This window comes from Nylanderia fulva, unplaced genomic scaffold, assembly GCF_048542155.1.
Source record: "Nylanderia fulva isolate GAGA-0341 unplaced genomic scaffold, ASM4854215v1 Scaffold2, whole genome shotgun sequence".
Lineage (NCBI taxonomy): Eukaryota > Metazoa > Arthropoda > Insecta > Hymenoptera > Formicidae > Nylanderia > Nylanderia fulva.
The window spans coordinates 8,836,419-8,850,390 of NW_028190263.1; the positions used below are offsets into that span (position 1 = coordinate 8,836,419).

At 33.3% G+C, this 13,972-nt stretch overlaps 4 protein-coding genes across 6 annotated transcripts in view; 2 read left to right on the forward strand and 2 right to left on the reverse strand.

The window, feature by feature from the left end:
* The first annotated feature begins 356 nt into the window (after positions 1-356).
* Positions 357-9,708, forward strand: Dsor1 (mitogen-activated protein kinase kinase 1). 3 transcript variants are annotated; one of them, XR_014924584.1, is made up of 9 exons: positions 357-1,074; positions 1,347-1,566; positions 1,669-1,781; positions 1,899-2,010; positions 6,150-6,326; positions 6,432-6,645; positions 6,723-6,889; positions 6,995-7,424; positions 7,520-9,708. XR_014924584.1 is itself a non-coding variant. In XM_029310538.2 (9 exons), the coding sequence occupies exons 1-8, from the start codon at positions 953-955 to the stop codon at positions 7,109-7,111; spliced, it is 1,242 nt and encodes a 413-aa protein (XP_029166371.2). In that variant the 5' UTR covers positions 357-952; the 3' UTR covers positions 7,112-7,117; positions 7,520-9,708. The 3 variants fall into 3 exon arrangements, 2 of the variants coding, with proteins under 2 accessions (XP_029166371.2, XP_029166370.2); XM_029310538.2 differs by having other exon boundaries at positions 6,995-7,117; XM_029310537.2 differs by having other exon boundaries at positions 6,995-9,708.
* Positions 2,323-5,575, reverse strand: LOC114937131 (sodium/potassium-transporting ATPase subunit alpha). The gene has a single exon (XM_029310536.2). The coding sequence runs from the start codon at positions 5,569-5,571 to the stop codon at positions 2,485-2,487; it is 3,087 nt and encodes a 1,028-aa protein (XP_029166369.1). The 5' UTR covers positions 5,572-5,575; the 3' UTR covers positions 2,323-2,484.
* A 904-nt stretch (positions 9,709-10,612) lies between the features above and the next one.
* LOC114937163 (putative RNA-binding protein EEED8.10) lies at positions 10,613-13,627 on the reverse strand. Its single transcript, XM_029310588.2, has 7 exons — positions 13,400-13,627; positions 12,886-12,953; positions 12,675-12,802; positions 12,323-12,594; positions 11,706-12,208; positions 11,349-11,628; positions 10,613-11,262 (listed from the first exon to the last, which is right to left on the reverse strand). The coding sequence occupies exons 1-7, from the start codon at positions 13,464-13,466 to the stop codon at positions 10,763-10,765; spliced, it is 1,818 nt and encodes a 605-aa protein (XP_029166421.1). The 5' UTR covers positions 13,467-13,627; the 3' UTR covers positions 10,613-10,762.
* A 64-nt stretch (positions 13,628-13,691) lies between these two features.
* Positions 13,692-13,972, forward strand: part of LOC114937165 (14 kDa phosphohistidine phosphatase) — a 95,632-nt gene continuing 95,351 nt past the window's right edge. Inside the window, exon 1 of the mRNA XM_029310592.2 lies at positions 13,692-13,772. Coding sequence (XP_029166425.1) covers positions 13,712-13,772 — 61 coding nt within the window. The 5' untranslated portion in view covers positions 13,692-13,711. The remainder of the gene's footprint in view (positions 13,773-13,972) is intronic.

Here is a 13,972-nt window from a genome sequence, read left to right on the forward strand (position 1 = left end):
AACTAATTCCCAATTGTTTCCAATTCCCAAATTATAATATAAAATATATAATATAAAATAATACATAATATAAAATTTATAATATAAAATAATATATCATATAAAATATATAATATAAAATATATAATATAAAATATATAATATAAAATTTATAATATAAAATAATATATCATATAAAATATATAATATAAAATATATAATATAAAATATATAATATAAAATAATATATAATATAAAATATATAATATAAAAAATTTTGTCTAAAAATTTGGTAACTTCCTCGCTCAATAGTCTCTAGGAACATATATATATATATATAAATGCTAGGAACTTTTTCTCGTTTCCCTGCAACATATACTTGTGCTTCGCGTTATATTCTCGCGGTTCCCGCGAAGATTCGTATAACCTCTCTTCTTGATCTTTTGCGATCGTTTTACGTCCTTATCAGAAACATCGACGTGTTTTTCCGCATCGTACATAGTTTTCGACGATTGTCAGCGACTATCACGTCATTGGAACGTGTCCCTTACAGAATGACAAAATCGTCAGTGAACCAAGTAATTCATCGATGCTCCGACCCTGACAATTAACGGATCTGCGAGAGGGTAGCTTGACAGCTCGCTCTTATCAGCAATATATACCGAGTGATTCATCATTTTGTGGATTCACGCGACGCAGACTTGAGATTTATGCGAGAGAGAGAGAGAGAGAGAGAGAGAGAGAGTTGCAAATTATATATATATATATATATATATATATATATATAGATATAAATAAATTATTATTCGATAACAAATATCTCGCACATTATTAAATTAGGAAGAGAGATAAGAGACATTTGCAAAAAAAAGATAAATGTTACATGATTCGCGAGTCTACATTAGCATCAAGTAATAATCTCGCGTAGTATTTACTGTTTATTGTTGACACTTTTTAAACAGCAATTTACCAAATGTCAAATCCAAAGAACAAGTTCAATTTGACACTACCTGGTTCGATAGAACAGATACCAGCATCACCATCATCACCGGTCCCACCTTTACCCACCTACTCGGAACCTCCAGTGATACCAGAGTAAGTTGACGACGAAGGCTTAATCATGTCCAGTGCAACTACTAATTGAGAAACTAATATCGATGTAATTTAATGTTCAAGATTTAATTATTCAAGGAAATTTAAGTTTAAATTTAGAATATTGCTGCCATTATAGGATACTTTTAATTGAGAGTCTTGAGTTTTAGTCTTTATATATAAAGTTTTTTTTCCTTTAATTTTCTTTACTATGTGTTATGAAATAATCATACAAAATTTTTCATTATAGACATAATTCTAAAAATTATTTGCAGTGGTGTAATAAGTGGCATAGAGACTATTCAAGAGAGATTAGAGGAATTAGAAATGGATGAGGAGCAGAGAAAACGACTAAAGAGCTTTCTAGGACAGAAAGAAAAAGTTGGAGAATTATGCGATGAGGATTTTGAGAAGCTAGGTGAACTGGGTGCTGGTAATGGTGGTGTTGTTATGAAAGTCAGGCATAAAAAGTACGATCTTATAATGGCAAGGAAGGTAAATAATTTAAGTCGTATATTTTCAAATTCTTAAATACTTACAAAATATTTGTTAGAGACAGAAGATGCATTTTTTATCCATGATTTATTTTTATCGCAGTTAATACATTTGGAAGTAAAGCCAGCTATTAAGAAACAAATAATCAGAGAATTAAAAGTACTTCATGAATGTAATTTTGCACATATAGTTGGATTTTATGGTGCTTTTTACAGGTAATTTCTTAAAAACTACTTTTGAAACATACATAAATTATTAAAATTATATACATAAAATATTTGTGATGAGAGTTGAATGATACACACACACATATATATATATATATATTTCAGTGATGGAGAAATTAGTATATGTATGGAATATATGGATGGTGGATCATTAGACTTAATATTGAAAAAAGCAGGACGAATTCCAGAACCTATTTTAGGTACAATCACATCTGCTGTAAGTCAACTTTTTATTACTAATACAGTTATAGAGAAAAGAAGGAATAGAATTTTACAGTTTTATTAAATATGATAACAGTATATACAGAATGTCCCATAGAAAATTGCTGAAACTAATCAGCTCTTACAGCTGATAAGTGGTATACAAACATTTTATTTATATCCATTAAAAGTTGCAGACTTTCCTGTTTCCCCAACACAATTTTTGCTTTTTCAATAACTGTATGCATTCAAAAATGACAGCTGATTAGTTTCAATAATTTCCTATGGAACACCCTGCATATATATTTTTAATACTAATAATATAATCTAATAACAACTATTTTTCTAATTAAACGTAATAAGATAAAACATGAGATACACATAGATATTGTGCACATGTGATAGATTTTTAACAAATGAGTATGTTAATTACGTATTGAAAATATGTAGCTACTTTTTTTCTATGAAATTATAACAGTAAAAGAACATTTTAATAATACGTTTCTCTTTCCATAATTCCACCTGGGAAGAGACGGATACATAATCGTCTAAATTCATCATAAATCCAAAGAAATGCACCTAGTAGTAAACAAGGCCAATACCAATAAGTTTTTAGTGGCATTGTGTGCAAAACGTACTCTGTGCCTGGAATGTAGAGTAACATCCCTGTCAGAATAACTTCGAAAACGAAAGAGAAATTGACAAACCAGTTGTCCATTCCTTGTTGGAAGATGGAGTTGCGTCTGGTCTTGCACATCACTAAATCTATCATTTGTGTTATAACGATGGAGAGAAAGTATCCACTTTGCGCTTCCATCAATAAATTCATCCTATTCTCGTAAGTCCAGGTTTGACCCCAGGAATCCTGTAGATCGTTGATAGACGGATTCTCCCATTCTATTCGTAAACCTAAAAGACGATCGGGCATAAAGCCGTTCATCATAAGCACCATGAAGTACGTATAGAATCCAGCAAAGGACTGCGTCATTCCAATTTGGCCATAAGTAATGGATATCAAACGCTTGTTCACCAACTTGTCGTACTGAGGGTTTCTCGGTGCACGGCGCATTATGTCGGATTCGGCTCTCTCGTACGCCAGAGCAATCGCAGGAACCACATCCGTGCCGACGTCTATGCAGATGACCAGTTCGATGACCAGCGGTAAGGGAATCGCGAGTATCAGGCCGCTCAGCATCGGCAACATTTCTGGTACGCTTGACGTTAAAGTGTACGCGATTGATTTCTTTAGATTATCGAAGATCAGGCGGCCTTCCTCGACGCCAGTCACGATCGACGCGAAATTGTCGTCCATGAGTATCATATCTGCGGCATTCTTGGCGACGTCGGAACCGGCGATACCCATCGCCACTCCTATATCAGCTTTTCGCAACGCCGGAGAGTCGTTAACACCATCGCCGGTGACCGCTACGATCTCTCCCAACCGTTGGCAGCTCTCCACGATCAGCAGTTTCTGCTGCGGCGACGTCCTCGCAAACACGATCTCCTCGTAATGGCGTATTACGTTATCCAACTCGGTCATATCCATATTCCTCAATTCGGCACCGGTGACGATGGTCGCGCAGGTGTCCACCAAATCGCTCACTTGCGAGTAAGATTTGTTCTGCAGGATCGCCCGCTCGTAACGGGTTTCGTGACCCTCGCTTATGATACCCACCTTCTTGGCGATCGCCATTGCCGTCACCGGATGATCGCCCGTTATCATGATCACTTTGATCCCGGCGGTGCGACACTTCTGCACTGCCTCGGGTACGCCAGGCCTCGGTGGATCCTGCAAGCTTATCAGCCCCACGAATCTATATCCCTTAGTGGGAAAATTATAGAAATCGGTATTGAACTTGTAGGTCGGCCCGTATACATCGGCCGGCAGATGCGTATCGCAATACGCGAGTACGCGTTCACCAAGATAGCCCAGCTCCATGCAGGCTCTGCGAGATATAGAATGATCGTGGTAGGTCATCTCTTTGGTCTCCCCATCTGCCGTCAGGATTGTCGTGCAATTTTCCAGTATCACTTCCGGCGCACCCTTCAGTATCATCGTGTAGCCGTCGACGTCCCGGTGTATCGACATCTGATACTTGGTCATGGAACTGAATGGGATCTCGGCCACCTTCGGATGGGTCTCGCGGAACCGTTGCGTGGGATGTATATGCTCGCAAAACTTGAGGATACCAGTCTCGGATGCGTCGCCGATGATCTCGCGTTCCTCGATGGGCGCCAATCTGTAGGACTCGGCGGTGAACTCGGCACGCAGACAGAGAGTTGAGGCTTTCAACATGACGCCGAAGGCCGGCTTCTCCAGCAACAGGTCTCTCTCGACGCCGATTCTCTCACCCGGTGGAAAGTTGTACCTGGTGTGACCGAACCACAGATTGGACACGGACATCTTGTTCTGGGTGAGAGTGCCGGTCTTATCGGAACAGATCGCCGACGTCGAGCCCAGAGTCTCGACCGCCTCCAAATTCTTTACCAGGCAGTTCTTACTCGCCATTTTCTGTGCCGTCAGCGTTAAAACCGTCGTCACGGTCACCAGCAACACTTCAGGCACATTGGCGATGATTATCCCGAGCAGATAGGTGAATGCTCGCACAATATTCGACTCCAGCATCAGTGACAGGGAGAAGAAGGCCAGGCCACAGAGAACCGCCACGATCGTGATGATCTCGACGAAGTGTCTGATCTCCTTGGCGATCGGCGTCTCGATCTTGGCGAGGTGCGACGTGAGTCCGGCTAATCGGCCTATCATCGTGTTATCACCCGTGGCGATTACGAGTCCCTTGCCGTCACCGGCCACGGCGAATGATGTGGAGAAGGCGACGTTCGCGGACTCGAGGGGATTCTTGTCAGTGGGATAATCCGTCCTGGTCACCGGCTCGCTCTCCCCAGTGATGCTCGAGTTCTCGACCCTCAGTCCGCGGCACTCGATTATCCTGATGTCGGCCGGTATTTTGTCGCCCATCCGTATTTCCACCAGGTCACCCAAAACCAGCTCCTCCGTGCCCAGACGCAATTTCACGCCGTCGCGTATCACCGTGGCGAAAGTGGGCACCATCTTCTTAAAGGATTCCATCACCTTGATATTTTTGCTTTCTTGTATATACGCGAATACTCCTGAAGTGATGCATATCGAGACGATGATGATCCCTAGCCACACGATTCCAACATCGGGCTCTCGCATTAAATAAGTGACAACGTACAGGACGAAGCATAGGATCGCGCAGACCCAGAGCAACGCGGCGAATCCATGGAACATGCACTTTAAGAATTTGATGTATTCCGGCGTGACCTTGGGCGGTGATAAAGCGTTCGGTCCGTCTCGTGCGAAAATTTTGCTCGCCTCTTCCGTCGTCAAACCCGTTTCCGGGTTTGTGTTTAGTTTCTTGCATAGAATCTTCAAAGCTATCACATGATCAATGGTCTCTAACTCCTGATGTAGCTCTTGTATTTCCTGCTCGGTCAGTTTCTTCTTATGTAGATGTATGGAGGACATCCGACTCGGTTGATGCAGTATAGAGGATATGCGGCTCGGTTGCGGCGTCTTCGAAGTGCTCGCCTGCATTTTTGCAACGAGATACAAGATATTGGGAAAGATACAACTTCAACGCATATAATACATATACGCTCCTCGTTTTTTTTTTGTTCAATAACGATTTGAAACCATCGTCTCACTGCCAACTTGTTGAGTTGTACTTGTTTCTTCATTCATGTTTCAGACAATAATAGGTTTATTCTTTTCAGCTGAACTGGTTGTACAGGGTGTCCCATAGGAAATTGCTGAAACTAATCAGCTGTCATTTTGTAATACAAGCAGTTATTGAGAAAACAAAAATTGTGTTGAAAAGTCTGCAGTTTTTAATGAATATAAATAAAATGGTTGTATACCAATTTATTTTATTGATAAAAAGTAATGAAAAAAGTGTCAATAATCACATAAAATCAACAATTTATTTATATCCATTAAAAATGTAGACTTTCCTTTTTTCAACGCAATTTTTGTTTGCTCAATAACTGCATGCATTAAAAAACGACAGCTGATTAGTTTCAGCTATTTCCTATGGAACACCCTGTACTAGGTCAGAGTTTATCTTTTTACTCTGCATTGGAAAAAAAAATAATGCGAGCTATTCTTTTTTACAGGTTTTGAAAGGCTTGAATTACTTGCGAGACAAACATGCCATAATGCACCGCGATGTAAAACCAAGTAATATCTTAGTTAATAGTGCGGGCGAGATCAAAATCTGTGACTTTGGCGTTTCCGGTCAACTGATCGATTCGATGGCCAATTCATTTGTCGGGACACGAAGCTATATGTCGGTAAGCTGTCGAATAATTGTAGCTATTCTATCATATGGACTCAAGTAGTAAACGTCAAAATGACATACAAAATATCCGGATTAATGTATTGTATATTTTTTACAGCCGGAGAGACTCCAAGGGACGCATTACTCTGTACAGAGCGACGTTTGGTCACTCGGACTGTCGCTCGTGGAAATGGCGATCGGGATGTATCCGATTCCACCGCCAGACGAGAAGACTCTAGCTTCGATATTTGGTCCCCCATCGGCACAATCGCCTGCGGAGAATCCGGTGACGAATAATGTACCTACCCCGACTACGCAATCGCCAGGACACAGTCAGTATTTACTCGCGAAATGCCAAATAATACAATAAATAAATAAATGTTAATATCGTTGATTCTCCATCTTGTAGGCGCGAGCAGTCCAAGACCCATGGCAGTATTCGAGTTGTTGGAGTACATAGTGAACGAGCCGCCGCCGAAACTGCCGTCTGGAATATTTAGCGACGCCTTTACGGATTTCGTCGATCGGTGCTTAAAGAAAAACCCAGCCGAAAGAGCAGATCTAAAGACGTTAATGGTACATTTTTCATTATATATATATATAGTAAAAGTAAATATTGATAAAAAGAAAACTGATAGCTTGATGGAGAGAGATTACATTTCACGAATTTATACATTCCAGAGTCACGAATGGATAAAAAAGGCTGAATCAGAAAAGGTAGACTTTGCTGGATGGGTGTGTCGTACGATGGACTTAAAACCAACTACGCCAACGCATTTAACGAGTGTGCAATCCTGAATAAATGTAACTCTTACATACTTGACTACGTATATTCGCGTTCAGTATTCCTAAGTCATCTCTTAATTTGTTTAAGTTTTCATTCGATCAAACGGTGGCGTATATCCATTGCGTATACTCATTCATAGCGATTTTTTTATATATTATTTTATATATTTTTTTATATATAAAATATTTCAAGATGCGCTAAAGTGAACGCTCTATCGAATTAATTACTATTGAGCACTATGTAAATTAATTCAAGTGTTTATCAAAGGATTTATCTATGAAAATAGTAATATAAAATTGATTGATTGATTAATATCACATTAAGGTATCTATTTCCTTACTGTTCATAATTCGATATGAATATAGTGAGGAAACAGAAATCTTAAATCATCTATCTTGGTAATTTTTTTGTTTTTATAGAGGAGAAAGAAATGATTAATCATGGGTCACGTATAAGAGCAATGATAATATCTAAAACATTATTATGATATAGATGAAATCTCTCTTGCCTATTCTCGTGAACGAGGACGAATCATGTTTCATTTGAAATCTGCTCGCTTAGCGTAAGATGTAAAACATTGTTCAAACAATTTGCGCATAGCACGCCACTGTGCCAAATATTAATTTCTTTTTACTTTATATTTTTGTCTTTTATGCTTATGTTGAAAGTATGTAAGAAAAAAATTGCAATATATAAGTTTATTATTAGAAAACTCATGGGCAAATTATGTTCCCCGTGATATATAATTAGGATACATAAATGAGCATCGAACTTACGAACATCTCGTTTGAGAGAAAATTAACTAGATCGAATTACTTCTATAACATTTGTACCTGACACACATCCATAGGAACGTTATTTACACAATTAAAAATTTCATATTATAAGCAATTGTTTTTTTATATCAATATATATAGCTGCGATTCAAAACGTTTTCAAGTTTAATTTTAACTTTTTTATATAGTGAAATGTTTCTCGTCATAAAATAATCATTTTAGAAAATGCGATATAAAAAATATTTCGATAATATATAATTTATACTTTCAAATCCTTTAAATATTTATTTGCTTACACGATTAAATTTTTGCAAAAATTATCAATACTGATATACAAATCTAGATTTATATATAGATTATCATACATCTGATATAAAAGGCCAACTGTTATCATCGCATAATCAGTACCGACTTATAGTGGATGAAACAAACTGATTTTTCATATATAATTGCGGCCTTACATTTTGAATGATTACAATACTTATCATAACGTACGATTTGAACCATTGTTTACATATATATTCGAATTATAAGATAAATAGAATTAACATATGTTAGTCCTTTTGCTGCAAAGTATGTATATGTATGCACAGTGGGTGAGATTTTTAATTCTATTAATATGCTAAATATGCGATGAGAACTGGATCTAATACATTATTGCCCTTTTATCAAAAGATATAAATAAAAGACGTGATAATAATAGAATACATTTGAAATATCACATTTCTATCCATTAATGAATAATAATTGTTATTATAAAAAAGAGAATTTACTCAAACTATAGCAAAAGGATTGACTTTTTGTCCATCTAATTGTATGTCCAAAATCCTTTTGTATGTACAATGTGTATAAAGTGCATTTTAAAAATGTCGCTTTATATTAATCACAATTAATTTGAGATTCACCAATATTTGAAAAACTAGATATTGAGATCAATTCTTTCTTTTATACTTGTCTCACTTTATATACATTAAATATAATTCGCATGTAAGCACACATTTAATTTTCTAGTATTTAATCAATGATTATCATTATTATTGGTAAACTTTTATAGAATTAAAATATTCATCAGTAACTCAAGTATCGCAAGTACAGAAGATTATCATAAAAGCGTAAATAAATAGTATATATATATTAAATTGTAATTTTAGAAATTGATTTATTATTTAAGGAAATTTTTTATGTTGAATATATACTTTGTAGATACAATTTGTAAGTTAGTATCATATTGTATGTAATGGAATCTGAATTGGCTTAAAAATCATCAGATTGTTGATTACAATATGTATCATGATGTTTATAAATCAGGTGAGATACTTCTCAAAACATGTATATGTAGAAGCGTAAAACGCTCTCAAGAAGTAAACTTTCCTATTACGTTTATATCGCAATTAATAGAAACGGTAATATTAATAATATGGATCGACATATGCCATTTATTGTAAAGTGTGGTCTCTATTACCTATCATAGGACGACAATATATATATTTAGTTGTAGCAGAATCGTGTGATAAAATGTATTAATATGCCAATATAATTTAGCAATTTTATTAAGCGATTTAACTCATACATTTCTGCAAAGTTCATTATTCCTATAGCACTTATTAAAATATGTGCACATTCCTTGTTGCAAATATGTGCATAATAATTGCAATTGTATGGATACACTATGTCTGTGTCTAAGCGTTATATTAATTATAAATAAAATAATCACAATATTGTAAGTGTAACTCTATGTTTAATGTATTAATACTCAGTGTATCTATATGTAATATGATTTTATGTAAGTCATATACAATTTTTTTTATTAATAAAATATGTACGCGATTATACATGGTATTGATTTAATGATATAAACAAATTCTCTATTTTTTTATACTTTCTTTTACTTTATCAGAATTTTAAAATTAAAAGGAAAAGATAATTATATCACACAAATGAAAAGAACAGCTTTCAAGTAATGATCCATTATGTATATTTAACGCGCGTAATGTCGTGAATAAATATCAAGTCTTTTAAGAAATTTATAATTTTACGGGCAATTTTATTGAAATTTTGAAAACAGTTTTTATATTTAAATTTATATTTTTTACATGTTAGTTATATTATATTATCATTTATATTGCATATATATAGTAATTATTTATTTTTCCACTGTTAATTTATACAAAATAATAAAATATAAATATTCATAAATTATTAAAATATTATTAATTGATTTAGATAATTACAATTATTCAACGCTATAAATACCCAGATAGCCACAATAATTATTATGACATCATTTTGATGTCAAAATGCATCATTTGCCATCAAAATGATGCATTTTGATGTCATAATAATTACTGTGGCTATCTGGGTAAAATTATCAAGGAAATTAATGATAAGATTTATTTAGATAATTTTAATTTTTCGTAGACTAAATGTCATCGCTCCAATTTCAAATCATAATGCATATTCTTCTTTGCACTTATATGTATTTACTGCTTTATCACTATTTTTTAACAAATACAGTTTTTGTATATTATATTCAAGTTTCCTAGAAATCTTTTTATAATTTAATGTTCGCTATAAATGTTGAAAGATAAAAATCGTTGATTTTTTTATTGTTCGATTATATTTTAGTAGTCGGTTGCAGGCGATACCACGCGTGGAATATCTTCTCACAGCAATGGAGTATCCAGAAAATTCTTTGGATGGGTAAATCACACATCATAGTAGAACTAATAATATCTCTTTTTTATTTTTTATACTTCTCTTTATTCATATAATAAGATAACATTTACAATATAAAAGAAAATATCATTATGCAACATTATGTATTAAAAATTATTAACAGTATAGTTGATAATATAATTATACATAGAAAATAAGCATGCCAAATTTTTAAACCTCCATGTCAGATTCAATCGGAGAATCATATTCGTAATCTATAGCTTCATTAATCCAAAATCTAGTAGAAAAATTAAATCTATCTTCATCTGAATTTCTTGATGTATTAGTGCCATCACATAAATTCTCGTTAACTATTTGCAAAAGCCGAGACGGTTGTGCTTCTTGTATAGATGTTCCTCCAATAATCATCTTTAACATTATATTATCAGTTCGATTGTTATAGACGCTTTTAGCAGTATCGAGAGTGACATTGGTGATTTTATGACATCCAGAAATATCCAGTAATTGTAAGCAAGGTGTGGTTTCGATAAACATTGACATGTACTGATCGGTAATTTTCATACATTTTCGACATTCCAACTCTTTAAAGTTATTAGAAATATTTTTCAATTCTTTACCAGTAATATTATATAAATAATTAATGATTAATTTTTCCAATTTTGATAATGTCATGATAGCTCTTAATCCATCATCAGTCACCTTGTCACAACCTGTTGGATAAATAACACATTATTAAAAAGTTGACAAAAAATATATTTTAATTTTTTAATTTAAAAAATTTATAATTGTGCATTACCTGTAATGTCTATAGAGATAAGTTGTTGACAATGGTTCGCCAAATTATTAAGGAATTCGTCTATCACTAAATGACTGCGTATAAATTTCAAAACTTTCAGATTGACAAGTTGAGTTAAATAAAATACATCCGATCTTTGTGCATCATAAAACATTCCTTCTCCAATCTCTAACTTTTCTAGACCTTTACAATATGTGCCGATAGTTTCTAATGTGGATACAGGTGTTTCAAAACAGTTATATAATGCAAGATGTTTCAAATTTTCTAATCTTTTTAATACCTGTACATGAAAATGTCAATGTGTTTTATATATGTACTTATTAATAAGTTTCAATAAAATAAAAAGTTTTGACTTACTTGGACAAAATTATCTTTAATATTTTCGCATCTCTCTAATTTAAGTGTATGTAACGTTTGTGCTGGCAAAAATAATAAAGATTTGCCTGCAATATAATTTTTACTTACGGAAAAATATTTTAAGTTTTTATTCACTTTGAAGAAGTTTATTAATTCATCATCACAATCACGTGTTGAAAGTCCTAAGCTAAACTTAGTTATATTTTTACAATTACTTGCTAATGTACCAATGTCTGATGCAGAAACCGTTAGTGCAGTAATATCGACATTTGTAAGCTTTGGACAAAGTTTTCCAACAATGGTCAATGTATTTTCGTGACTTAAAAAAGAATTTATAAGAGATAAATTTATTTCTGTTAGAACTTTGTTGCATTTTTTTAATACTTTAATTAGTATAGCTTTACGAATTATATCAGTATTTGTACATCCCCATGTAGAAGGTGAAAAATCTAGTGTTTTCATATCCTTCCAAGAACATAGAATCTCTTTCCAGTATTTACAAACTGTAAAAATAATAATAACAGTGTATAAATAACGTATCAGTTTATCTTACAAAAACAAAAATAATAAATGCAACATGCTAGATGTATAAAGCATTAATATGATAAAATACTTGCCTCTTTCTATGCGAATTCTGTCAATAATTGGTAAGAATGAAAAAATATGTCTCAAACAATCTTCATTTAATCTAGAAATGGACACATTTTCAGTATCATTTTGCAAATATTGTTCATTAGTAGACTTTTCCTCAGAAGATTTGTTCGATATTCCTCCTATATTATATAATTTTTGGTCCATACTATCCGGTTGATGCCAGGAATTCACAGCCATCACTCTTAGCTCCCTATTGTGTATTTTTATTTGTTTCTTACTTCCTTCTTGTATAGCTCTACAATTTGTTACAAAAAATTATTGTATTTTAATTAAACATTAACATTATTTGCTAATAATCTCTTTTTTCAAATTTACTTCATTGCATCTTCTACTTTACTGAATGTAACAAATGCATAGTTTTCTTTCTCTTGATCATTATTTAAGTAGTAACTTTCAATATGCCCATATGCAGAGAAGCAGTTGTGTAAATCTTCCAAAGTTGTCTATAAACAAAGTTTAAACATTTGAACAGTACACCACTAAAATATATTGCAGAAGAATTAAAAAAAATAAAAATGACACAAACTCTTTCAGCTAAATTATTGACAAATAATTTTCGTACTGGTACTACATCTGTGGTTTCACACAAGACATCTAAACAAAGACCAAATATAAATTATAAATCTAATAGCAAATATATATTGAAACACACACACCCATATACATTAAAGATTAGTGTATATGAAAATAAAAATAGAAGTCTGTAAATAAACAGGATATATTCTTTAACTGTTTATTGTGTTTGACGACAGAATATTAAGCATTTGATCGTTTTAAATATTTTTAAGTTAATTCTGTTGTCTAATTGGAAATGACTTGCAATATATATAATATAACATTTAGTGCTCAGATTTGTTCATTTTGATGATAAAAGACAGATGCTGTATAAAAGCAGAATTATTGTATTTTGCTTTCATATCTATATTGATTAATGTATATACAGCAGGCTAGAGTATATTGAAGAAATTCGTCATGAGACAATAACCGAAGATTCAAAGATTATAAATATATGCAAACGTAGACATAAAATTTTAACTTACTATTTGATGAGATTTTACATATGTTATGAAGCGTTTCGGTATAATCGGCTTCTATATTGTTGATCATCCTTGATTTCCACCTCACGCGAATTTTAATATCTTCCTCTCTTTAGTGAAGCTCACAAAGTTCTGTAGAGAAAGCACTGACTAAATTCACTGAAAGCAATAATCATCTTAACGTTTAACCTTGCCATATGATGTAAATAAATATTAGAAGGCAGGCAGGATTTCGTATATTTAGCGGTACTGCGGTACTTGAAAAATAAAATTCAAGCTACACCGTTAGATGGCGACACTTAAAAATTCCAAGTCATGTCTTTTCTTTTAAAATCTAGATTAGTGGTGGTGAGCGGCCGGCAATTTATTTTGAGAGGTACGAATTGATATAACAATTATGATGAGTAATATTATATCGTACGTTGAAATAGAAATTTGAGATATGTTAATCTTTGTATTTTATTTGATAGTAGCAAAAATATAAATGCAGATAGATATAAATAGAAATGGCTTGTTTGTTAGGTTATATTATAGATATATTTATTTTGTGTTTATTATTAAATCTCTATTTTGTTA